Genomic DNA, 26,596 nt, shown 5'->3' with positions numbered 1-26,596 from the left:
TCAATCTAGACATTTCCATAGTAAGGAAGAGTGGGGAAGAAAAGAAACAGGACAAAATGTGCTCTGTTCTCCAACAGCTAAGTTCAAGGTATCTCACGTTCAAGATAAACATACTCCACAAACCCCTGCAAGAAACATCCGTTGCTACAATTGTGATGCCATCAGTAGAACATATTCATTGACAAACTTCTGACAATACTGGCTTATGTAAACTGTGTGCCAGCACACGGTCCTGTTTCAAAATCCAGACTGTGGGTCCAGGGAACGGATCATTTGTCAGTAACACTAAACACACGGAGATAGTTGCGTACTAATCTTGCAAAATGCTTCCAGTGTTAATAGAAAAATAACAGTCATCCCCTCACTGAGATGATTACATATGCTTCTCACTTCCCTCCGATCAGCAGTGTTAGACGTACTACAGAAACACAGTGGAGATGATGACCTATACCAAACGGGCGTTGCCTTACGAAAACAGAGGGACTCAGAACAGATCTGACAACAAACATGCAAAGTATTCGATCATTCTGGATCTCTGGCCCCTTAACTCTGGAAGTGACGTTCAAAAATGGTTCACTGGCTACAGGATCAATTTTGTCATTGTAAGTACTTTTGGTAGAACTAAACTTCGGGGAACCCTGGCCACATCCAGAGATGGTGACAGACCAGCCAGCAGCAGAATTCATCTCAAGAGGTTGGTTGCTTGTTGTTGTTTTCTTTCTTTCTTTCTTTTTTTTTAAGATTTATGTCTTGGGGGGGGGGGCGCGTGAGGGGCAGAGGGAGAGGGAGAGAATCTCAAGCAGACTCCCCACTGAGCACAAACAAGAGCTGAGCTGAAATCAAGAGTCCCACGCTTAACAGAGCCCCTAGGTGCCCTGTGGTTGTTTTTTAAAACAGATCTTGCTTTTAAACCTTTTAACATCAGGTCTCCCTACAATTTTTAAAGTGTTATTGATATAATTAACATATTCGTAAGAAAAATGTCAAGAACTCTTGCTTGATTTCTATTTATAGGTTAAGTGATTAAAAATTGACAAACTAAATTTTATCTTCCATTTCAAAGTTATACAGTTATATAGGAAAACAAAAGATTCTGAGATTCGAAACTTAACAAGCAGACCCTTCACACGAAAATGCCAACATTCTCAGACAGCAAACTGCATCAGTCAGAAACTTACACCATAAAGTCACATAAAGCCTTACCATTTGGTATGGACCCATTTCACAAAATTCATCTTTATTATAAAAATTATTTTCTGAATTTTTAAGACGGATGGAAGAGGGGACTAGGAAGTAATAGATGAAAAAGAAGCCAGGAAACATATTTATTTCGTACACAGACGAGAATAAAGTCAGGATGCTTTGGAAAAGAGGAAAATTAGCAGAGCTGTCCCATTTGTCAAACAACAGACAGCTACCTTTTCATCAAGAAAACTGTCAAGTACAGACACACCATCTGGACTACATCAAAACCAATCCAAGGGCAAAGCAAAAAATAAAAGCCTCCAACGTACCCACGGGTTTGTGGTTCAGAAAACCTGAAGAGAATGAGGCAGACAAAGAATGTGAACTATGACTTTGCTAACTTGTACTGGACTGAGGAGGATTCGTAACTGCTTATGTAGACCTGAAGCTAAATGAAAATACTAGTACTTAATGCAGTTCATGGAGTCAGTGCGGGGCTTATCGGAGGGCAGGTAAGTCGTCACCGCTCCTCTGGGTTGTTCACATCAGTAAGGAGGACACCCCCATGGTGTGCCTAGAGACAGGGCTACGGTTCGCCTGAGACAACGGGCTACCAACCAAGAGAAGATGGGAAGGTGCTGGGGAGGGGTGTGGCTGGGGGGAGGAGAGAATATTTAGCAGCAGAGGAAGGAACCTGCGGATTAAAGGATCAATAGGACACTAAGACTGTCACACACTTGGAACACCACGTCCCCGTGCACCTCAATAACAAAACCACGCGTGGAAGGAAGGTACGCACCTTCACGGTTCCATGTTTAGGCTGAGCTGACGACAGAACACTGGGAGAGGCACACATGCACGAGACTGACTGACTACTACTGAACTGAGGGGGCGAAGAATATCTCATTTTAAGCAAACTAAATTATAAACACATATTAGGGATCCACAGAACGTGAAGATACTAACTAGTGAGAACTAACACGAAGTGTTCTCACCAAAGACTCTGGCCCGTACTTTAGGCAGTGATACCCCCTACCGCACAATCAAACCCAGCACCAACAATAACACCCGAACACAAGGAACAAACTGTACGTGTCCGTACACCACTCAGGATGCAGGAGATTCTAATTCCGAGTAAAAATTTGCTAAATAGAGGTAAAGTATTTGCTAAGAAAAATTAAAAGGCTAGAATTTAAAAAGAAAAAAAAAGAACAGAAAACATATACCAAGTTATACTTATTTTAAATACCCAGCATGACCCATGACTCCTGACCTCAGAAGTGTTTTAACCCAAACTAATAGAGAGTTTCACACATTCCTTTCCTCCACCTCCATACGGCACTTTTACAGAAATACATTTATGCCACATCAAGGTCAAAGGTACCAAGGTATTTACTGTAGCTATCCTGAAAATTCAAGGAAAAAGATGACAGAGTATAGATCCATCTATATAAACTATTAAGAAATCTTTGTTGAGGGCAACTCATTTTCTATTGCTTTTTCACTGTATTTGAACAAATATAAATGACTGCTATTAAACCAAAGAAAACGAATTTAAGGCTGAAACGTGACATTCATCATTAATTCTCAAAACAAGAACATCTCTAAACGTGAAATTGTACAAACGTACAGACGTGTAAAGTGAAGAAATTTTTCCAGTTCCCGAAAACTGCTTCTGTAAAAATATAATATTCTGTACAAGACAGTAGTAGTTCCTAAGAGAGTAAGTGGCTCAGAATTTGATGAAAGTGTTCCCGCAGTGAACAATTCACTCTTCTTGCAGATTCCAGATGCTCAGCATTCCTGACATCAGAATGGAAAAATTTACTGTTAGTCTAGAGAAATTTAATATCACCATTCTTGTCATATCCCTCATAGCTTCATTATTAGAACAAGTCTGGGGAAGCTATAAACCTATGTTAAATGATAAAAAAGGTGTTCTCTGTGTTCAGTCATACTAGATCGTATAAGGAACCGAAATATTTCGAAATCCTATAGAAAAAGACTTGAGAATAAGAAAAACATATCTTTGTTTGGTATTTTTCTTAGTTTTGATATTTGCATTCTGTACAGTATGGCCAGGCACAGGACCAAAACATTTAACTATAACCAAGGGCTAATAAACACTAAAGGACATATATCGACGCCCAGAGCAACACTATAAAATTTTATTATATTAATAAAATGGGATACACCAAGCTTTAAATTTTCCACTTTGTCAAAGGTAAAGTAATCAGCACTATTCAGTGCCATTCATAACAGGATTCCATTTTTCTCATTTAAAGTATGTTTTATTTCCAAGAGTACCTACACTAAAATACTTTAATACAACTCTGACAGAAGCATTCTCTTTCTTACACTCTCCCCCAACTGGGGATAACTTATTAAAGCATTTGGCAAGCTCCGATTTATATATGCAAAACAATTTAAATAAGTCTAATAGTGCAGTTTGTTAATATCATTTTACGCAATTACCGAAAGTAGAGAGTATCAGGGGCAAGGTAGAGGGCACGTGCATACACCTGTATGTAACCCTAACTTTTAAAAGCTATCTCTAAGCTTTTACTTACAAATTGGAATCTGTTTGTAAGTAGCTCTGTGTTCGCAGTCTGTGGCCCACAGAGGATATCCTCCGCTATCAAAGTGAGTAGGACCGTAGAGTTGACCCTGGAACGATACTGGTTTGAACTGCACGGGCCCACTTACTCGTGGATTTTTTTTTTTACAGCAAGCTACTGTAAATGTCTTTTCTCTTACGGCCTTCTCAATAACATTTTCTTTTCCCTAGCCTACTCCCTAGCTAAGAATACAGTACAGAATACATAAAACCTACAAAAGACGTTAATCGACTGCTTACGTTATCGCTAAGGCTTCTACTCAACAGTAGGCTATTAGCAAAGTTTCTGGAGAGTCGAAAGTTACACACATTATTTTGAACTGTGTCGGGGAGGAGATGTGGGGAGGAGCTGGTGCCCCAGCCCCCACAGTGTGCAAAGGTCAACTGTACTTTGCTTCTTAAAAGTACTCACCCACAAGATAAAGCCATAGCAAAATGAAAATTACTTCGAAAACTCTTATGAATTATGACTTATAATGGTGTTGTAGAAAAATGATTTACATTTACAGTACATTTAACCACTTATAGGGCCTTCTAGCCTGGAAGAGTCGGCCATTAAAGGTAAAGCACTGTATTTGTTTTATTGTACTTGATAGCATGATAGGATTTATTCTCATTGATTTCAAAATTTATAATACAGTTAAAATTGAACCTAGCATGTTAGGTTCAAGCCAAATAAAGAGTTTACCTGGAATTCAGCTCTCACCGCAGAGCACGAAGCTAAATCTTACCTCTCATCATCCTACAGTGTATTCACGGTACGTAATGGACAGACCAACAGGCACTAACCTTAATCAGGAAGAAAAGTAACAGCAAGAGAAACCAAGTTGACACAGGAGGGCCTACTAGTTGTACAGATGGCGCTGCAGACAGGGAAACAGGTGTTTCTCATAGGATGACAACAGCCAACAGAGAGAAAGAATGAGTTCTTAGCACTTAACTGGTGCTTCCGCGATCTGTAGTGAGATGAATGTACAAAAAGCACCCAGCACGTGGATGACCCCGGTAGCTAGGACCCCGATAGCTGCCATCATCTTTATCATTTCCTCCCAGAGGCTCGTTAGCTCAATCAATGAGCAATCAAGTGAAGGAAAAGCTCCTAGAGGTGTTCAGAATTATTTATAATGGCTTTCTTTTCAGGTATTCTCCTGAAATGGCCTTCATGATATCCCCCCAAGAACAATCTGCTACACAAAAGTACAATAGTTGTGCTCCTAAGAAACTTCTCGTCATCAAAATTGTGTAAAAAAAATCTTGTTTCATGAGGAGAACATGTGGTAGGTTTCAGAGTTCCCAACTTATGATAATTACGGTACGTCCATGCATGAATTTTAATAACAACTGGAATAACCTCAGCTACACTGTATTTTATTTTTAAGCAAAAAGTAATAAATCAGTGGCTCGCAACGGCTGACCGTGAAAGTAAATGCTTCCTGGCCTGTGGATCCACACGAGTCTTCTTTAAACAGCTTGAAATTTTGTTTCTTACAGAAATCATAACCATCAGGGGTAAAAACCCTCAAAAAACTGGCCAGCTAGGTCTGCTGAAACATAATAGAATATCTGGAAAGAGATCTAGTGTACATAAAGAATTGAGTAGACGATAAAGGTACCGTTGCAAATCATCCAAGCAGTGAGAAATTATTCTACTAAAAGTGCCGTTCAGGAAAAAAACGAAATCAAATAAACTAGGATCCCTACGTAATGAAGCTAATCCCTAATCATCTCTTTACGTGCAAACTGCATTACAAAAATTCAGTCTAAGAGACATCTGCTATTACAAAAGATCCTTGCACAATATTTACAGGGGTGATTCTTCCACAACCCTCACCCGTCAAGAAGCAGCAAAACAAAATACGTAGGCCTTCGGTCCCATATCTTAACACATGCCCACCTGAGCTTCCTGAAAAGTATTTAAAAATTTAGGAGGGTCAAGTGTACTACATCTGAAAGGGAAGTTTAACATTTAATGTTGAGTTCTGGCAAATAAAATATGTTTTTTTAAATTTTATAAATTTCAATGGCCCTATATGAGAGCTATTTAATTACGTCTTAATGGCATGAAGCCGTCTTCTCAGTTTGCTCTCCATCTTTACTGTAACCACTTACCATGTATCCCTCAACTTCTCCTCAAAGAGTCGTGTCTTCTGAATGACAAATTCCGAAGGCAATATAAACCCATTAAATACAGTTTATATTACCAGAGAGAAAAGAATTTTTAGGTAAGCTAGGAACAGATTTCTATCAAAAACTGAAGTGAGGTCACATGATTAAGCGTTCAGTGGCATTTCAAAAGTCACCGGAATGGGTGACAGTTCATTTCCATGGAGCTCACTAGCGCTCTGTGATTCATTTTCCTAAGGAAAATTGTTCCTTTAGAAGAAATTCCCAAATTTCTGCCATGTAAAATAATTTTTTTTTTATTTGACAGAGAGATAGAGACAGCCAGCGAGAGAGGGAACACAAGCAGGGGGAGTGGGAGAGGAAGAAGCAGGCTCCTAGCGGAGGAGCCTGATGTGGGGCTCGATCCCATAACGCCGGGATCATGCCCTGAGCCGAAGGCAGACGCTTAACCGCTGTGCCACCCAGGCGCCCCTCTGCCATATAAACTAATTTTATGTCCAAATCCTTTTCATCCCTTAATTCCGAGATCAAGTGCCCCACCATCACCTACCCCAGAAGCTGGCACTAATCTCTCCCAACTCTGAACTTCATCTCACTTCAGCCATCTCCCCTCTCCTGTGATAATGAGCACAGTCGACCTTGTTCTTAAAACACCTGTGCTCAGTTCTTCCAGGCACCTCCGTGTAGAGGATATATAGTCCCCATCCTGCCGGCACGTGGGTGCTCAAAAAATGCTTGAGGAACAGATAATGAACTAACTCACAAATAAATAAGCCTTCCCATAAGAACCAAGTATCGCCTGGCATGAAGAATTTCTTAATTCAAAAAACACGACAGCTCTGGAAGTCATGGGAACACACTGGGAAGGTCAGCCATACACATACATGCATAATGTATGAATACACTAGAATCCAAAAAATTTTTTGATTCTAAAATGCACCCTGTCATTGATTTTAATTTAAAGTGCATGCTTCTACCTGCCTATATGTTTTGATAATATTAGCATTTTTAGGGCTTTTTTAAAAAGGCATATTTTCTTTCAAAATGTATTTTGCATGCAAAAGTCTTTTTTTTTTTTTTAAAGATTTTATTTATTCAACAGAGATAGAGACAGCCAGCGAGAGAGGGAACACAAGCAGGGGGAGTGGGAGAGGAAGAAGCTGGCTCATAGCAGAGGAGCCTGATGTGGGGCTCGATCCCACAACGCCGGGATCACGCCCGGGATCACGCCCGGGATCACGCCCTGAGCCGAAGGCAGACGCTTAACCGCTGTGCCACCCAGGCGCCCCATGCATGCAAAAGTCTTAAAGAGACAGCCTCTCATTCACATCGAGGAACTCTCAGAAGGTATATGACTAACATTCATACGAATTCTCAAAGTGATTTTTGGTTTGGATTTTGATCTGAATATATAGCTAGAAATCCCAGTTTAGGATTAGGAATGTGTAAGAATTACAATTTTCCTCGATTGAATGCTGGTTTTTCACTTTTTGAACATGCTTAAAGATAACCTCTTAAAAGATTTTTTTTTTTTTTTCCTGGGGTCAGAGTCCTCTGAGCCCTCTTTTTGACTAGGCCTGGACCTTCGTCCCTTGTCCTGGGCATGCCTTGCCTAGTTTTTGTTTTTGTTTATTTTTAAGAAAAGAATATTTTACACTGAACGATTCTGCCACAACAGGGATCTGAAATCTACCAAGACAACCCCATATATATATATATATATATATATATAAAGTGACAATGTAAATATCAGCCCTCATTTAAACATTCCTGTCCACCTAACCCATATATATATATTTTCATATATATATATTTTCATATATATATTTTCATATATATATATTTTCATATATTTTTTTTCATATATATTTTTTCATATATATATATTTTCATATATATATTTTTTCATATATATATTTTCATATATATATATTTTCATATATATATGTTTTCATATATATATTTTTCATATATATATATATTTTCATATATATATTCATATATATATATATTTTCATATATATTTTTTCATATATATATATTTTCATATATATATATATATATATATATATATATATATATATATATATATATGAAATCACTCAAGCTGTCAATGAACCCTTTTTAGCACTGAACCTGAAGACTGCGCTAAGATTAAAAAAAAAAAGGCACATTGTCTTTTGGGACAGTGAAGAATATTTATAACACAAAACCAAGCAATTTGGCTAATTTTAATCAGCATCATATACACAGAAGCATATACAGAAAACCGGGCTATAAAAATAGCCTCCTGATGTAACTATTGTTATTTCATAAGAGGACCACCAAGAAATATTCCCTTTAATTTAAATGTCATTTAATGTGGTTATGTTCTCCTGATCAAGAAACTGCTTGGAGAGCAAGGAACGACATTTTCCAAATTGCTAACTGGGCTCCAAGCCTCACAGGAAACAGTGCAAGAGAATAGATTATTTTTTTATTTTATTTTAAATAAATAAAATTTATTTATTCATTTATTCATTCACTCATTCATTCATTCGTTCATTCATTCATTCATTTATAGAACAGATTAATTCATGTTTCTTAAGGTACAGACTGCTAAGCATTATAGGGTCCGGTGGTCTCTTATGTGGCCCATGGGCAGTTTCCACTAGCAACCTTGCACTACTGAAGGAAAAAATCAATTAAGCTTTTGTTCACCTGGGTTCAAATTTGCAACAGGATTATGATTTTTGCATGACTGTTTCATAAGGTTGTGCCAGTCCTGCCGAGACTATGCTTGTCAGAGCTTTTCTATTAACTTTCACAGCATTTGCTTATTGCCATTGTGTTTGGAAAGTTTACACTATGGGGCGCCTGGCTGGTTCAGTCCTTAAGCATCAGCCTTCGGCCCAGGGCGTGATCCCAGGGTCCTGGTATCGAGCCCCGCATCAGGTTCCCTGCTCTGCTGGGATCCTGCTTCTTCCTCTCCCACTCCCCCTGCTTGTGTTCCCTCTCGTTGGCTGTGTCTCTCTCTGTCAAATAAATAAATGAAATCTTTAAAAAAAAAAAAAAAAAAAAGAAAGGAAAGTTTACACTACACAACTATAATTATATCAAATCATATACTCAATTAACTAAAATAGATGAAAGACTTAAGATTAGTTCAGAGAAGCCTGGTCACTGACAATCGTAATACAGGGGCGCCTGGGTGGCTCAGTCAGTTAAGCACCTGACTCTTGGTTTCGGCTCCGATTATGATCTCAGGGTCCTGAGACGAAGCCCTGCGTCAGGCTCTGTGCTCAGCAGGGAGTCTGCTTGGGATTCTCTCTCTCCTTCTCCTTCTTCCCCTCCCCGCACTCCCTCTCTCTGTCTAAAATAAAATAAATATTAAAAAAAAAAAAAGAAAATACTAATACAAACATAGAGGTTCCCATCTTCTGAATAGTTATCATCTAAGTCCCAAACATTACAGGTTACAGGAAAATAAACATTTCATATTCACCAATAAAGTGACAATGTAAATATCAGCCCTCATTTAAACATTCCTGTCCACCTAACCCATGCCTGGCACGCTGTCATTGGTTTTTACCTTGGATGCCATAAACATCACTGCAGAAATACAGGCCTTCACAATGTTGGTGAAAGTGATGTTGAGGAGCCGCTCCACTATGACCAATGATGGTGGACGCCGAGCCTCTGAAAGAGGTCTGCTAACCAACAACCAAGAAAAATACAACATACCGACAATACATTTCACTTCAAAAGAGAACAATCCGAATACCAAACGGTAAAAACCAACAAAAACCAAATACGACTGGAGAAACTAAAGATTTCAAATATTTTCTTAAAATGCCCTCTTCATTACCCCACTGCAAAAGTCAAAGTGCTATTATAAAATGCTGTCAGCAACATTATGCCAACAAAGGAAAATTCAGCAGGGTATATGACATTCACGCTAAAAATTAGCACAGTTATTATTGTTACCTACAAGTTCTTACTTACATTTAAAATGCGGTCACAATTAATATTTCCTTTTTCTAGATAAAGTTCTGATCACTTCCCCACCATTTTCTTGTTCTTTTCATACCCTATTTAATGTGGATTAATTTTAATTGGCCTTTTCCTGCTATCTATTATTACTAGCTAAGATGGACCTCAAAATAATGACATCGATAAAGAAAGTTAACAGGATTCCAACCTTAACTGATAGTGAATCTACCTATGCTAGAAGTGGAACTAAAAATGCAATTATTTCACAAAGACAACCAAAAAAATAAGCCACCAAAACAAAGTAAGAATACAAACCACAATAATAAGAATTAGGTTTTATTTAACCTGAGAGGTAATTTCCCCTATCCCCAGGGCTTTGTGAGTTAAGAAATTCTGTTAAACAGTGTCATGAATCCACAAAAGTTTTCTAATAATTTTAAACTAAAGACAATGACCTCTTTTGCCAATAAATTGTTTCCAGATAAAGCACAAACTAATGCTAGATAAAACTATGAGTTTTAGAGGATAAAAACTGATAATCACTAAAAATAGAGATGAAAACAAAATAGACAATACTAGGACAACTGGATTTCTACATGGGAAAGAATCAACTTAGATCCCTATCTCACACCATACACAAAAATCAACTCAAAATGTTTTTTTAAAGATTTTATTTATTTATTTGACAGAGATAGAGACAGCCAGTGAGAGAGGGAACACAAGCAGGGGGAGTGGGAGAGGAAGAAGCAGGCTCCCGGCAGAGGAGCCCGATGTGGGGCTGGATCCCAGGACTCCGGGATCACGCCCTGAGCTGAAGACATATGCTTAACGACTGAGCCACCCAGACGCCCCAAAAATTTAACTCAAATTTTAAATCAAGGGGTAAATCCTCATAATCTGGGATTTGGCAATAGATTTTTAGATATGCCACCAAGAGCATAAGCAACATAAGAAACAATGGACACTGATCTTCATCAAAATTAGAAGTTTTGTACAAAGGATATTATAAGGAAAGTGAAAAGATAACCTACACAATGGGAAAAAAATATTTGCAGGTTGAAAATCTGATAAGGGTTTAATATCCAAAATATATAAAGAACTCCAAAACTCAACAACAAAACAGCAATCTAATAAAAAAAAAAAATGGGCAAAGGACTTGAATAGATATTTCTCCAAATAAGATATACAGATGGCCAAAGAGCACATGAAAAGATGCTCAACAGGGGCGCCTGGATGGCTCAGTCATTAAGCATCCACCTTCAGCTCAGGTCATGATCCCAGGGTCCTGAGATCGAGCCCCACATCAGGCTCTCTGCTCAGCAGGAAGCCTGCTTCTTCCTCTCCCACTTCCCCTGCTGTGTTCCCTCTCTTGCTGTCTCTCTGTCAAATAAATAAAATCTTAAAAAAAAAAAAAAGAAAGATGCTCAACATCGTTAGTCATTGGGGAAATGCAAATCAAAACCACAATGAAGTACCACTTCACACCTACTAGAATGGCTATAATCAAAACTTACAGAATGTAACAAGTACTGATGAGGACATGGAGGAACCGGAACCCTCATATATTGCTGGTGCAGATTCTACGGAAAATATTTTGATGGTTCCTCACAAAGCTAAATACAGAATTATTACATAAGTAGGAATTTCAGCTCCTACGTATATACCCAAAAGAACTGAAATTGGGGACTCAAAACAGATACTTGTACAGCAATGTACATTGCAGCATTATTCCAATAGCCAAAAAGTGGAAACACACAAGTGTCCATCCGCAGATACACGGATAAACAACGTGCAGTGTATACACACAGTGGAATATTACTCAACCATAAAGGAACGAAATTCTGATACATGCTACAACATGGATGAACCCTGAAAACATTACATGAAGTGGTATAGTTACAAAATGATAAATATTGTATAATTCCACTTACCTGAAATATTTAAAATAGTTAAAATCTAGAGACAAAGTAGAATGGTGGTTGTCAGGAGCTGGGAGTGGGGTACAAGTGAAGTTACTGCTTAATAGACACAAAGTGTCTGTTTGGAGTGATGAAAAGATTTTGGAAATAGTGGTGATGTCTGCATGACATCTTGAATATACCTGATACCATTAAATCGTCCAATTAGGGGCACCTGGGTGGCACAGTGGTCAAGCGTCTGCCTTCGGCTCAGGGCGTGATCCCGGCGTTATGGGATCGAGCCCCACATCAGGCTCCTCCACTATGAGCCTGCTTCTTCCTCTCCCACTCCCTATGCTTGTGTTCCCTCTCTCGCTGGCTGTCTCTATCTCTGTCAAATAAATAAATAAAATCTTTAAAAAAAAAAAAAAAGAAACGCAAGCTCTGTGTATTACTACTAAAAAAAAAAACAAAAAACGTTGTATCCAAATGCCAATTCACACACCACTTTTTGTTCACACAGAACAGCTAGCGGTCAGCCACAGGCCTAATGATCTGGATTTGCTGTGGAAGAGAACTGTAGAAACAAAAATATGGTCAATTCAGGGGCGCCTGGGTGGCACAGCGGTTAAGCGTCTGCCTTCGGCTCAGGGCGCGATCCCGGCGTTATGGGATCGAGCCCCACATCAGGCTCCTCCACTGTGAGCCTGCTTCTTCCTCTCCCACTCCCCCTGCTTGTGTTCCCTCTCTCGCTGGCTGTCTCTATCTCTGTCGAATAAATAAATTAAAAAAATCTTTTAAAAAAAATATATGGTCAATTCAAAACTGCAGAATATACTTCATTTTGGAAACAATTTGAAGAAAAAAGAGCAGCATGTCGAAAACCCTGCTTTTCCACGATGAAATATACGCATTATCAAAAAGGAAAAATAATTCATCTTTTAAATGAAAGATGAGAACAAAACATTTGTATGACATTGGCAAGGCCAAGAAAGTCCATTTTGGTTATTTCGAAGGGCTTCCGTTAGTGGCATATTGCAGCAATATACTCAAAACCTTTCTTGACTTCAATCTATTGCTTTAAGGATCAAACTTTATGATTTTGATGTTGGAAAGAAGTTTAACCAGATTTCTTAAGATGGGCCTATGGTGTAAACAATTTGAATGTTGGCCAAACATTTTTAAAAGAACCAAACAGAACTTATTAAAAAACAAAAGCAAAATTGTTATGTATTAAAGTCTTAAAAACAGCCAAAGAAAGAACATGGCTTGAAAGATTACTTGAAAACAGAGGTGCTGACAGCTGACTTCTAAATAGCAACTTCAAACGTATCATTTCGTCATCATCTTTCACTATGCTGAAAATAAATCAATAACAATAGCCAACCTAGCGTTTTTTGCTCAGTAAAAATACCTTTCAAGAATAGAGGCAAATAGGGAGGTAATTCAAGATAGTGACATAAAAAAAACCCTGAACTCCCCTCCCCCACAGACACAATAAATCTACAGCTACATATAAAACTACCACCTCTGAAAGGAACCTGAAAGCTAGCTGGACAGCTACTCCACTACAAAGGATAAAAAAAAAAAAAAAAAAAAAAAAAAAAAAAAAAAAAAAAACCCACTGAGATAGGAGAGACAGAGACACACTCTTGCCAAAACCCCAAACCCCAGGCAACAGCCCTTAGAGGAGGGGTGTCACAAATACAGAACTCCTCCCTGGGGAGAGATCTGTGCTACACATCAGGCACCCTAATCCTTGGCACCTGTACCAGAGAGACAGCTCCCAAACTCTCTGGCTTTGAAAACCAATGGAACTTGCAACCAGAAGAATCACAGGGCTGTAGTGAATGGAGAGTCTGCCCTTCTGGGGTTCACGCTCAGGCTCATTTGCCTCAGGACCCAGTGCAAAAGCACCAATCTGAAAAGAGCCTAGACCATATGTGAAGGAGTTTCATTTGCTAATCTTAAACCATCTACCAGAAGGGCAAAAGCCTACTCAGATTCCCTCCAACAACAGAAGACTCTGGAGGGTGCCATTTTTATGTTCTTTCTCTACCTTGCTATTGCCAATGCTGGCAGGAGCTATTTTTGCATTCTCGATCTACTTTCCAGCACCTCCTCCCCCTCCACACCGCTGCCACAGCCCTGCCAGAAGCAGCAGGCCGGTGCCCTGGCCCCCTAGTGACACGCCCACTGCCAGTGGTCCCCAAGCCAGCAGGTACATGCAACCCACACAGGGGATGCCTACTGAGTGTGAGACTCTGGTGGCCAGGGTGGATTGTGTCCTGATTCCCACGGGTCTAAAATCATTGCAGAGACAGTACAAGAGACATCGAAAAACTAAGGCAAGGTTAAATAATAAGAATGATCACCCACACAGGGCCCCCCCTTCAAGACTGGAAGAGAACTGTTTCACCTAACACAAGGACATAAGTACAAAGTCAGGCAAAATGAGGAAACAGACAAAGATGTTCCCAATGAAAGACCAGGATTAAATCCCAGGAAAAAAAAAAAAAACTTTAATGAAATGGAGATGATTTCCCTAATACTGAGTTCAGAGAAATAGTCATAAAGATTTTCACTGAACTCAGGAAAAGAATGGATGAACACAGAGAGAACTTCCAAAGACAGAAAATACATGATAGTACCAAAGAGAAGTCATAGAACTAAAGAACATAATTATTAAGCTAAAAAATAAACTAGAGGGATTCAACAGCAGAATAGGTGAAGCAGAAGAAAAAGTAATCTAGAAGAAATGGCTGTGGAACTCACCCTAAAAGAGCGGAGGGGAAAAAAAATATTTTAAAAAGTGAAGATAACTTAGGGCCTTTGGGACACCATCAAACAGAAGCCTTTGCTTATAGAAGTCCCAGCAGGAGAAGACAGAAGAAAACAGGGAGAAAGCGTATTTGAAGAAACAATGGCTAAAAACTTCCCCAATGAAGTAGGAAACAAACTTTTAGATCCAGGAAGCCCAGAGAAATCCAAACAAGATAAACCCAAAAACTAATATAATTGAAATGTACGCATTGGCATAAAAACAGACACATAGATCAGTGTGACAGAATAGAGAGCCCAGAAATAAACCCAAGCATATACGGCCAATTACTTTACAACAAAAGAGGCAAGGATATACAATGGCCTCTTCAATAAATGGTGCTGGGAAAACTAGACAGCTACATACAAAAGAATGAACCTGGACCACTATCTTACACCATACACAGAAATCAACTCGAAATGGATTAAAGACTTGAATGAAAGACTCAAAATCATAAAACTCCTAGAAGAAAACATAGATGGGTAAACTCTTTGACATCACTCTTGGATTTTTTTTTTTGGATCTGATTCCAAAGGCAATGGCAACAAAAAGCAAAAATGGGACTACATAACACTGAGAAGTTTCTGCACAGCAAAGAAAACCATCAACAAAGTAAAAAAGGCAACCTACTGAATGGGAGAAGAACGTGCAAATCATACCCAATAAGTGATTAACAACCAAAACGTATAAAAAATTCATACAGCTCAATATCAACAAGAAACAAAAATTCCATTTCAAAAATGGGCAGAGGATCTGAATAGACATTTCCCGCAAAGAAGACATACAGATCACCAACAGGCACATGAAAAGACGCTCAACATCACTAATCGTCAGGGAAATACAAATCAAAATCACAATGAGACATCACCTCACACCTGTAGAATAGCTAGTATCAAAAAGACAAGAAGTAACAAGTGTTGACAAGGCTGTGGGTAAAGGGGAGCCGTGTGCACTACTGGTGAGGTTGTAAGTTGGTGCAGCCAATATAGAAAACAGTCTGGAAAACAGTCAGAAAATCAAAAATAGAACTCCCATATGATCCAGCAATTCCACTTTTGGGTATTTATCTGAAGAAGAACTAATTCAAAAGGATACAAGCACCCCTATGTTCATTGCAGCGTTATTTACAATAGCCAAGATATGGATATAACCAAAGTGTCCTTTGAGGGATGAATGGAAAAAGATTCACACACACACACACACACACACACACACACACACACAGGAATACGACTCAGCCATAAAAAAAATAAAATCTAGCCATTTGCAACTTGTATGAACCTTGAGAGTATTATGCTAAGTGAAAAAAGTCAGAGAAAGACAAATATAGGATTTCGCTTATATCCGGAATCTAAAACAGACAAACAGAAGTCACAGGTACAGAGAATATACTGGTGGTGGCCAGAAGGGAGGGGCTGAGGAGTGGGTGAAACGAGTGAAGGGATCAAGAGGTACGAACTTCCAGTTATAAAATGAAGTCGTGTACAGCGTGGTGACTACAGGGGATAATAATGTAGTGCAAATCTGAATGTTGATTGAAGAAAGTAAATCTTTAAAAGTTCTCATCACAAGAAGAAAAAATGGTGTGAATTTGTACGGAGAGAGATGTTAACTAAACTTATTGTGGTGATCATTCTGCCATATATCGTACACCTGAAACCAGTATGCCATGTATCAATTATACTTTAATAAAATGAAAAAAATGAAGGGAAATAAAAGCATGTTCTGATACACTGAAAGACATAGTTTGATAGCCATAAACCTTCTAAAGCTTCTAAATCTGATAGCCATAAACCTTCTAAAGCTTTTTTTTTTTTTTTACTTTAAACAGGTGAAAAATCATCCTGGGTGAGAATTCTGGGTTGTAAGATAGAGAGTAGAATAAACAAAATATTCACATGTAAGGAACTTTAAATGAATACTGATGATATAAAGCAAAATAAGGATGTCTTCAAGGTTGTGGGCTTTTGTTTTGTTCTGTTTCTAGAGAGAATTAAAATACAGGACACAACAGCACTTAATTTGGGAGGGAAATATATGGGGTAAAAGTGTTCTAAGATCTCTGGATTTGTCAGGATGACAATAAAGGAACAGATTAAGACAGGATTTTATAATAAAGGATTCATGTCATAATTTCTAAGGTAGCCATTAAAAGAACAGAAAGAGAATGTATTAAGTTCAAAATTATATGTGGGGAAAACCAAAATGAGAAAGAAGAACCCTAATCAATACAAAAGAAGACATAATAGAAAAAGAAACTTCGAAAAATCAGGATAAGAAAACACAAAATATGTTAGATTTTTAATTTTAAAAATCAGACATTATAATTAACTGTACTGAAGACACTCTAGTGAAAAGCAAAGACTGTCCGACTTGTTACCTCAGAAAGCTCCAAGTGTAAGTAATTCAGGAAAGCTATAATTAATACAGCAGGAATACAGAAAAGTTGACAACGAAAGGATAAGAAAAGATGTATCATGCAAACATTAACACAAAAAAGTTACTTTAAAATAAAATGTATTAAAAAGTATAAAATGTGTTAATTCACCAGCAAAACAGCAAATTTATATTTAATCACAAATTTAAATATATTCAAGAAAAACTGGACAGAACTGCAAGAAAACGCCAGTCATAAAGGGAAACTTTTCACAATACTTCTCTTGGTAACTGAGAGAATAAACAAACAAAAATCAGTAAAAACACAGAATACTTGAAATAACAAACCTGACCTACAGACATATATAAAAAACTACACTCAATGACTGAAGAATAAATCTTCTTTTTAGACACAGGATACTTACAGAAATTGACTATATAGCCAATAAAATCTAAACAAATTTCAAAGGACTGAAATAATGCAAATTAAGTTTTCTGACCTCAAAGCAATTAAGATAGAAATCAGGAACAAAAGAGAAAATAAAAAATTCTTATTTGTAAATTCAAGAAAATTCTAAATAACCACTTACAAAATGATTCTAAGGCAATAAAACCAGTGCCTAGGGAGAAACTGCCTTAAACGTTAACATTAGGAAAAGAAGAAGGTTGAAAATTATGAATGTTCATAACTAGAAAAAGAATTTTTTAAAAAATCAATGAAATAAAAACTAATATACAATGAAGAAAAATAAGGCCAAAAGTTTTATATCTAAAAAGAATAATAAAATTGCCAAAACTCTGGCAATATTAAGGAAAGAGAAGAAAGGACAATACATAGCAATATCAGAACCAAAAAGAAAATTAACATAGAAACTGCACACATGAAATATTATAAGCAACTTTTTCGGAAATGTGAAAATTTAGGTGAAACCAAGTCTTAGAAAAATATAAATCATTGGGGCGCCTGGGTGGCACAGCAGTTAAACGTCTGCCTTCGGCTCAGGGTGTGATCCCGGCATTATGGGATCGAGCCCCACATCAGGCTCCTCCGCTATGAGCCTGCTTCTTCCTCTCCCACTCCCCCTGCTTGTGTTCCCTCTCTCGCTGGCTGTCTCTATCTCTGTCAAATAAATAAATAAAATCTTTATAAAAAAAAGAAAGAAAGAAAAATATAAATCATTAAAACTAACTCAAGAAAAAATAGAAAGCCTGAACATTCTTGCAATCTTTAAAACAGTTACCAGTATTCTTATCAAAAAGAAAATGTCTAGACCCAAGTAACCTAAACAGGTAAGTTCCACTAAAGGAAAAACTAATTTCAGTCTTTCACAAACTTGTCCACAGAAGAGTAAAGACTTCTCCCAACTCACTACATGAGACTAACATGATACTGTGAAAATCTGATGAGAGAGAATGAGAAAGCAAAATTATAGGCGAAGTCACTCATGAAAAGAGATATTAAAGTTATAAATAAATATGAGCCAACTAAAATCTGCTGATTATATGGAAAGGATAATAAATTATGAACAAATTGGGTTTATCTGTAAAATGCAAGTTGATTTAATACTCAAATCAATTAAAGTCAAAAGCCAATGAATTTTGTTATGTTGAGATTCGCAGGAAAAAAATCATGATTGTTATGAATATAAAAACGCACCTGACAAAGTTCAACGGCTAGTCATTTAAAAAGTCCTTTTGCAAACTAAGAACAAAAGGAGACGTCCATAATCTAGTGAAGGGCATAGATGAAAAAAATCTAGAGCAAATATGACAAAGAAGAAATGCTGAAATCATTTCTTTTGAGAGCCAGAACTAAAAACAAAGATGTTCACAATCACCACTGAGACTCGACAAAGTACTGAAGGTTCCAGGTGGTAGCGCTGCAGAGGGAAGCACGGGCTTTATTACATCACGGTGGGACAACTGGATACCCTCGTGGGAAAATTAACATGGAGCCTGACTTCACACCTTACAAATAAAAATCCATTCCCGAGTATCAAAATGAAAATGGAAATGGAAAAGGGAGTAACTTTTTGATCATCAGTTAAGGAAATATTTCATGAATACAATTCAGAAATCACTAACCTAAAGGAAAACGGTGCTCAACTAGTAACTTCTGCATACAGAATAGGGGAGGACAGCACCACGAACGGGAAGACGAGCCACAGAACAAGAGAAGGGGGTTGTAAGACGCAGAACGACTCCAATTCATAGGGTATAATCCCATTTCTAAAGTCAACAAAAAGCGAAAGTAAACTACATTGCCTAGGGAGCTTACATAAATCATAAACTAGGTTTTATGTATAGTGTAAAACAGGATTTTTTTTTTTTTTTATGTCCACCTCCAAGGACGTTGAAGAGATTGTGAATGGGAAGAAATACACAGGTTGCTTTCAGGATGCTTGATACCTTGGACCAGATGGTGATCACATGGCTACTGGCGTTACAACCAGTTTCAAAACTGTCTTTAAAAGTTTTATGTGTATTTCTGTGTACATATTTCATATTATATGATGTTTGAAAAAAAAACCACACTTCCTGAATTTACAAAACTAGAACTAACATAGGTACTCTGCTCGAAAGGAATGATTCCGTAAGATTAAATGGTACTATCAGAGGAATAAAACACGGCCAACTCCCTAGTTGATCAAAGTGGTTTGCCGTGAGGTACAGGTTAACAGTTTTGATCCTGCTTCACACGCGGCGTGGAAGTGATGACGTAAATGGACGGTGGATGGTGGCAGCCAGGCTTCGCACTGCTGCGAATGGGAACTGACAAAGCCGCAAGGGCAGGAGGCTAAAATGATCCATTTGTTAATGGATCAGAGTTGGCGACCTCAGTAAGAATTCGTGTTTAGCCAAGTGCAGTTACAGCTGATCGCACACAAATGTTTATAATGCGTGGATCCACGTGGGTTAGCGTACACACACGTATTTCTTCGCTGTCAGATGAGAGGACCTCAAAGAAACAACACTCTGGTAGCCATGTGCAAACCATCACCCAGATCCTGGGTTCTAATCCCACTCCCCAGTAAAAGGCACTAGGGCTCCCTGGAGAAATGGCTGAGTCCAGGGCTGGAGCACTGTAAAATGAGCCCAGGGCACCTTGTAGTGCCAAAAGTAAGGAACTGTTAAAACTAAACAAGCAAGCCCACACTGATGGGAGCCGACTGAAACGGCTCCTGACAGCCAAAACTAGAGTATTTGAACAACAAAATAAATTCTGGTTTGGATTATAACCCAAAATATCAATCAATATCCATGAGTCCACATTGATACGAATATATCACTGAATAAATGGGAGAAAAGAGACAAAATATTCCAGATATATTATATAGATACTTTAGCTTCTTTTTGTTTTGTTTTACAGATTTTTATTTATTTATTTGACAGACTGAGAGCACAAGCAGGTGGAGTGTCAGGCAGAGGGAGAAGCAGGCTCCCCGCTGAACAGGGAGCCCAACGTGGGGCTTGATCCCAGGACCCTAAGATCATGACCTGAGCTGAAGGCAGACGCTTAACCAACCGAGCCAGCCAGCCACCCTGATACTTTAGCTTCTAAAGGAGGGGGAGCATGACACACTACTCTAGTGTGGGCTCCACATAGAGACCTCCTTCCAAAAAGTACAAGATGGAAAGAATGGGAAAAGAGAATAACTTCACAGGGGAGAAACCCGACAAATACTACTTCCCCCTGTCGGCCAACATCGACAGTCATGGGTCAAGCTGAGAGTATGCACCCTTGGTAAGATAACAATGGCACTTTACATCAGACAAATTCCAATAGAGGGGAATTCCAGAGCACACCTGACTAGTACTCCTAAAAATGGTCAAGGTCACCAAAGACAAGGAAAGTCTGAGAAAACTTCACAGCCAAGAGGAGCCTCATGAGACAACGACAGCTAAATGTTAGAGGACATCCTGGAGCAAAAAAAAAGAAGAAGAAATTAGGGGAAAACTAAGAAAATCTGAATAAAGTATATAGTTAATAATAGTGTATCAATACTGATTAACTAACTGAAATGAATGTACCAAACTAAGGTAAGATGTTAATAATCAGGGAAACATGATTTAAAGTGTACTGGAACTCTGTATTCTCTTCATAATCTTTCTGTAAATCTCAAATTGCTCTAAAACATTAGGTCCATTAAAATTATTTTTTTTTTAAAAAGCCAAGAAAGAAACATACATGTTTCAGAACATATATGTAATACTGGTGTATAACAGAGGGGATATTACAAATTTATGTCCAAAGGATAGACTACTGAATAACCGATTTCGGGACTACTGGCTGTTCATGTGGGAAATAAAATTGGATTACCGTTTCAGCCCACACATAAATCACAGTTGGACCGAAATTCCAAATGTGTAAAAACAAATGATTTTCATTATCAGAAGAAAGTCTTGAGAATAGCTTCATGACCTTGCAGTACATAGGAAAGCCTAAGGAAAAAAAGCATTAACCATACAGAAAAGATTGATTTGTCCACATAAAAGTTATCAACCTCAATAAAAGAAATGATACTGGGGTGCCTGGGTGGCTCAGTCATTAGCATCTGCCTTCAGCTCAGGGCACGATCCCAGTCCTGGGATCGAGCCCCACATCAGGCTCCTCTGCTGGAAGCCTGCTTCTTCCTCTCCCACTCCCCCTGCTTGTGTTCCCTCTCTCGCTGGCTGTCTCTTTCTCTCTGTCAAATAAATAAATAAAATCTTTCAAAAAATAAAAAGAAAAGAAAAGAAATGATACTACTTATGGAAAAAAGGACAAATGGTTGACCAAAAAAAAATGGTATTCAACCTAAAATGCCCCATAATATACAAAAGTCAAAGCGATTCTGTAAAAATGTACCAAAATGAAAACCAATAGAAAAATGGGAAAGGATATGAACTGACACAGCACAGGAACAAATGGCCATTAAACAAATGGAAATATGCTCAGTATCAGTAGTAATGCACATCTAACATTTAAGATACCATGTCTTACCCATCAGATGGGTAAAAATTATAAAGGCTTGTAATACTGAAGCTCGGCAAGAACATGGGGGAAAGAATCCTTAATGCACTGTCCGTGGATCATTAAGCGCTTTAATTTGATAACACCCATTCAATATTTAAATCTTTTCTTCCAAAATATTACAAAAGGAGCAAAACCAAGTCTTTCATCAACAGAAGTAAGGTTCACTAAATGGTGACACTACGGAGAAGGAGGCCTTAGTTTAAAAGAATGAGGCAGATATCCAGACGTACGTATAGACAGAAAGGTTATACAGATATACAAATACGCACGCACGCACCGTGGAAATACAGTTCTGAGACCTTACTTGGTATAGGAAAGAACGTTACAGAACAGTCCAGAGTATGACAGAATCTGATTAAAAAGAACAAAAAGACCTAAAACAATGTATTTATGTACATCCATATATAACTGCTGAACGTACAGAACGTTCTTGAAGGATACTCATCAAACGGAGAAAGAAAATGAGACCGGGGGCAGGGAAAGGGTGGGTAGAGAATTCCTTTCCTTTTTTTATCTACGCATCTTTGATGAGGAGAATGTTTTTATGGATTACTTGTGTAATTAAACTTTTTTTTTCCTTAAGTGAAGTAAGTAAAAAGGAGAGGGGGAGACATGGTCTAAGTTTTACACTGAAAGTATCCGAGAGGAGTTTCCCACGTGAGTCCTATGGGCATCGGAGTGGCTGTGAGCCGCTCTCCTGCTACATGGGTTATGCTCTCTCGCTCCGGACCCTGGACAGGACACTGCTAAGCAACACTGCCTAGGGTACAGAAGACCCCTGACCGGTAAACTGCGTCTGGTCTACAAGGAACTACAAGGGAACCGTAAGCGTCTCATGCGTGCACCATGTTTGGATGGAGCTTCCCTGAATGCAGGGACTCTTGGAACAGGCACGTCTTCTCTGCTTGACTCTGCTTGTTGGGACATAAGGGTCAAAAAATATCCCAAAGCAAGGTGTGAGTCACACGGGCACTTGAGATTTGCACCCCATGAGCCAGCTACGTGTGGAACAGTCCTTTTCAAATTCTGAGTAGCCTCTGCTATTTTCATGAGCGACCCTGCGACTGCCCCATGAACTATAAATAATTCCATTTTAATCATTCCTCGAGATAGCGGTAAGCAACAATATTTTGCATTCAATTAAACGGAGGCATTTTTTGGCGAGTAGCAAGGCATAAAACTTATTCATTACACAACTGCAGTAAATTTATGGTTCAAATAAATTTTTATCTATAATTTCCCAAACCACTATGGAAAGTTAAATCATTCATTTTATAAAGTAGAACACAATGTGGGACTATATAAAAACTAAAACGAAGAAAAAAATTTTTTTTCCAAAGGACCTGGCTTCCAAGTGAATGTCTTGAGAAAAAAAGTTTTATGTATTTGAAAATCAAAATCACTTCCTAAGAAAAACTAATCCTTGGTGTAAATTACAGTGGAAAAAATCATTACTGATGGATAAAGACGAGACAAAACTTGCCAAAAGGTAAGTACGGATATGCTTGAAAGAGCAAAAGAACGGTATTTCCAAATTCGTGGTTCAGCTTTGTTAAAATTATGGTACCAGGAACTGCCCACACTGAAGACGGCTATCTCCACTGCTTACAGAATGTCACCGTTGGCAACCAAATTCGTGACGGTCAGCACAACACACAGACCATGATTTTTAGCCACGCACTACCCCACCTCTTTTGAGGGGGTCTTAAAAATGTAAGGCATAGCTCCTTGCCCCCGCTCACATTCTGTTTTAATAGTTCCGCGAAGGGTCCATGAGTTTTTAAAAAGTGCTGAATCTAGGGGCGCCTGGGTGGCTCAGTTGTTAAGTGTCTGCCTTCAGCTCAGGGCGTGATCCCACGGTCCTGGGATCGAGCCCCGTATCAGGCTCCTCCGCTGGAAGCCTGCTTCTTCCTCTCCCACTCCCCCTGCTTGTGTTCTCTCTCTCTGGCTCTCTCTGTCAAATACATAAATAAAGTCTTTAAAAAAATAATTATATAAATACAAATAAAATAAAATAAAAAGTGCTGATTCTCAGACCTATAAATACAGAAAACAAACTGATGGTTGCCAGGGGGAGGCGGCTGGGGGGATGGGCGAAATGGGTGAAGGGGCGTGGGAGACGCAGGCTCCTAGTTATGCAATGACCAAGTCACAGGCGTTAAAGTACAGCGTAAGGAATACAGTCAATGATACTGTAGCAGTGCTGCGTGGTGACAGATGGCAGCCACACTTGTGAGCACAGCACAACCTAAGAGAAGCTCAATCCCTATGTTGTACACCTGAAACTAATGTAACATTGTGTGTCCACCTCACAAAAAAAAAAAAAAAAGAAAGAAAAAAAACCACACACACATTTTAATTAAAATTTCTTTTAAATGAAAAATAAAAAGTGCTGCTTCTGGGGAGCCCCAGAATAAGACTTCAAAGGGGCACTGACCTCCCTCTCCCACCTCCTGAAACAGTTCAGGAGGAGAGGATTTTACACGTAACATACATCCATGAGTTTCTTCCCTTTCTTGGAACCCTCTATTCGAAGTACCACTGAATCTTACCACCGATAATAAAGGTGAAATATGCTTGTTTGTTTTACCTGAATCCCTTAATGATACAGATCAACTTCAGAATAGTTTTTTGACCTCTGGGGACAGGAAGAAAGAAAATGCCAGAATGCGGTAGACTATGATTCCTTTCTGAAAAAAGTGAGAGGTCTGAAGTATGGCAGAAGGTTCATACCTGTTAGCAAATCTGAGTGAGGAATAATAGGAATATCAAGGTATTTGCCATGCTTTTCGGTATGTTTTAAATTATTCATTTTTTTTAAAGCAATTTCAACGCCTGGCATGATTCCAAAAGGCAAGACCGCACGACAGCATCCACACGAGCCTCCACGACCTGGAGAAAGCAGTGGTCAGTCAAGGTCCTTTGACAGCATTTCTCTTGCAAGGACGCATCGGAGTTGATTTTGTGCCCCTCGCGTGGGTGACAGAAAAACAAGCCTGATTTGTTTGCACTTACTTAAAGCAACGCTGTTTTCCACTGTGAACAAGAAAATTTCAGTCAGGATGCAAGGAGACGTGCCCCTCGTGGGTTCACATACCTGTGTCGCTCCCAGATCCTGTTGACAAAGCTGGCATGATGCAAGCCGCAGGCTGGGACGGCACACACCAAACACTCTCCACTTAGAAAGCCGCAGGGAATTCCAGCTCGGTGGCCTGCAGCCACGCTGCCGACCAAGATTTATGTACGGAGTAGGCCGTTTCTAAAAAGAGAAGAAAAACACTTTAAAAATAATAATAGGGAAGACTACTAAATTGCACCATTCTGCAACTAATTCAGAGTTCTTATTCCAACACGCTTACCAGAAAGATCACAATTCCTCCACATTTTGTGTCCATGCTACGTGCACATATCAAGTGTGGGAGTTTTTGATTTGGATGTGAGAATTCTAATTAAAAACCACAAAATCTCCTCATGCACGAATCAAGGCTTCCTGAAAGGTGTTTGCAGTTGGTCTGAGGACTGATGAATGAAGACTGAGAACGTAAAGGTTTTTAACGCCAGTGCTATTCTCAAATCCTCTGCCTCTGTTACTGTGATTCCACGCTATATTTCTAATGTAGAACAGCGACTATGGATGGTCAACAGCTTATAAATACTTGCAATTTTTCAAATAGCTCTTCCTAATATGCCAACTGCAAAGTTCTCCAACTGAAACTTCGACTCACCTGGAGAAACTACTAGACTCGAAGGTGTTAGAGAGTCACAGAAGGGTTAACAATCTAAACGAGACCTCCCAATCCAAGCTAATACACAAAAGTCAATTGTTTGAGTAAAAAACGAAGCTTTGATGCACTTTGAAAAATACCAATTTTTTTCAAAAGTTGTCTCAACTGCAGTTTATCCCGACATAAGCAGTAAGGGGCTCTTGTCTCGTAGCTGAAGAGCAAGGACTCCAGAGTTTGGCCTAATCTCTCAACCTGCTAAATCTGTGATCTTGGACAATTTATTTAATCTCACTGCGCTGCACTTCCGCATCTACAAATGGAGATAACAGCGATCTAGAATCGTTTGATGATTAAATACGCTAAGGCTCACAACACAGTGTCTGGCACGTGACCAGCAAACAAGAAATGCTGGCCTACGAGGACTGGAGCTGTGCAATTCGGGCAATGAGATTATAAAATGAAAACATAAAAGAAAGTAGCGAGATTAAAATTTATGCTGGCCTGACACCTAGGAGAAGGCCATGTGGTTTAAATTTGGACCACTGCTGCCTAATAACGGAAAACACACTCCATTTACATTTTTTTTTAGAAATCAGAAGACCCACACAGTGTGTTTCAGTGCATTTTTAATGCATTTTCCCCCAGTTCTCTATAAAGCAAATTCAGTAATTTAAAAGCATATTTTAACATATATTAACAAGAAAAACAGATATTGTAAACACTCAGAAAACTGGCTCACTTCAACCCGTGAAGCCTTTAAATTGCTGATTCATATTACAGAATAAGGAATAATGAGCTTGCCAAATTTCACTTGAGTCTAAACTGCAAAATTCTATTAAAACCTTCTAAATTAGCTTTTTA

At 38.6% G+C, this 26,596-nt stretch overlaps 1 protein-coding gene and 2 long non-coding RNA genes across 4 annotated transcripts in view; 1 reads left to right on the top strand and 2 right to left on the bottom strand.

Annotated features, from left to right (window-relative positions):
• MPP7 (MAGUK p55 scaffold protein 7) overlaps window positions 1-26,596 on the bottom strand; it is a 283,281-nt gene that overhangs the window by 179,385 nt on the left and 77,300 nt on the right. For both annotated transcript variants that reach the window (XM_057304655.1, XM_057304654.1), the window contains exon 3: window positions 25,108-25,269. In XM_057304655.1, coding sequence (XP_057160638.1) covers window positions 25,108-25,144 — 37 coding nt within the window. In that variant the 5' untranslated portion in view covers window positions 25,145-25,269. The remainder of the gene's footprint in view (window positions 1-25,107; window positions 25,270-26,596) is intronic.
• On the top strand, window positions 288-26,588 carry LOC130542155 (uncharacterized). Its single transcript, XR_008956510.1, has 2 exons — window positions 288-694; window positions 24,834-26,588. It is a non-coding gene; the product is annotated as an uncharacterized LOC130542155 (long non-coding RNA).
• Window positions 402-6,939, bottom strand: LOC130542156 (uncharacterized). The gene is made up of 2 exons (XR_008956511.1): window positions 3,756-6,939; window positions 402-2,988 (listed from the first exon to the last, which is right to left on the bottom strand). It is a non-coding gene; the product is annotated as an uncharacterized LOC130542156 (long non-coding RNA).

The sequence above is a fragment of the Ursus arctos genome, unplaced genomic scaffold, assembly GCF_023065955.2.
Source record: "Ursus arctos isolate Adak ecotype North America unplaced genomic scaffold, UrsArc2.0 scaffold_30, whole genome shotgun sequence".
Classification (NCBI taxonomy): domain Eukaryota; kingdom Metazoa; phylum Chordata; class Mammalia; order Carnivora; family Ursidae; genus Ursus; species Ursus arctos.
The sequence above is the reverse complement of the archived record's forward strand: the minus strand, read 5'-3'. Positions and strand labels throughout refer to the sequence as shown.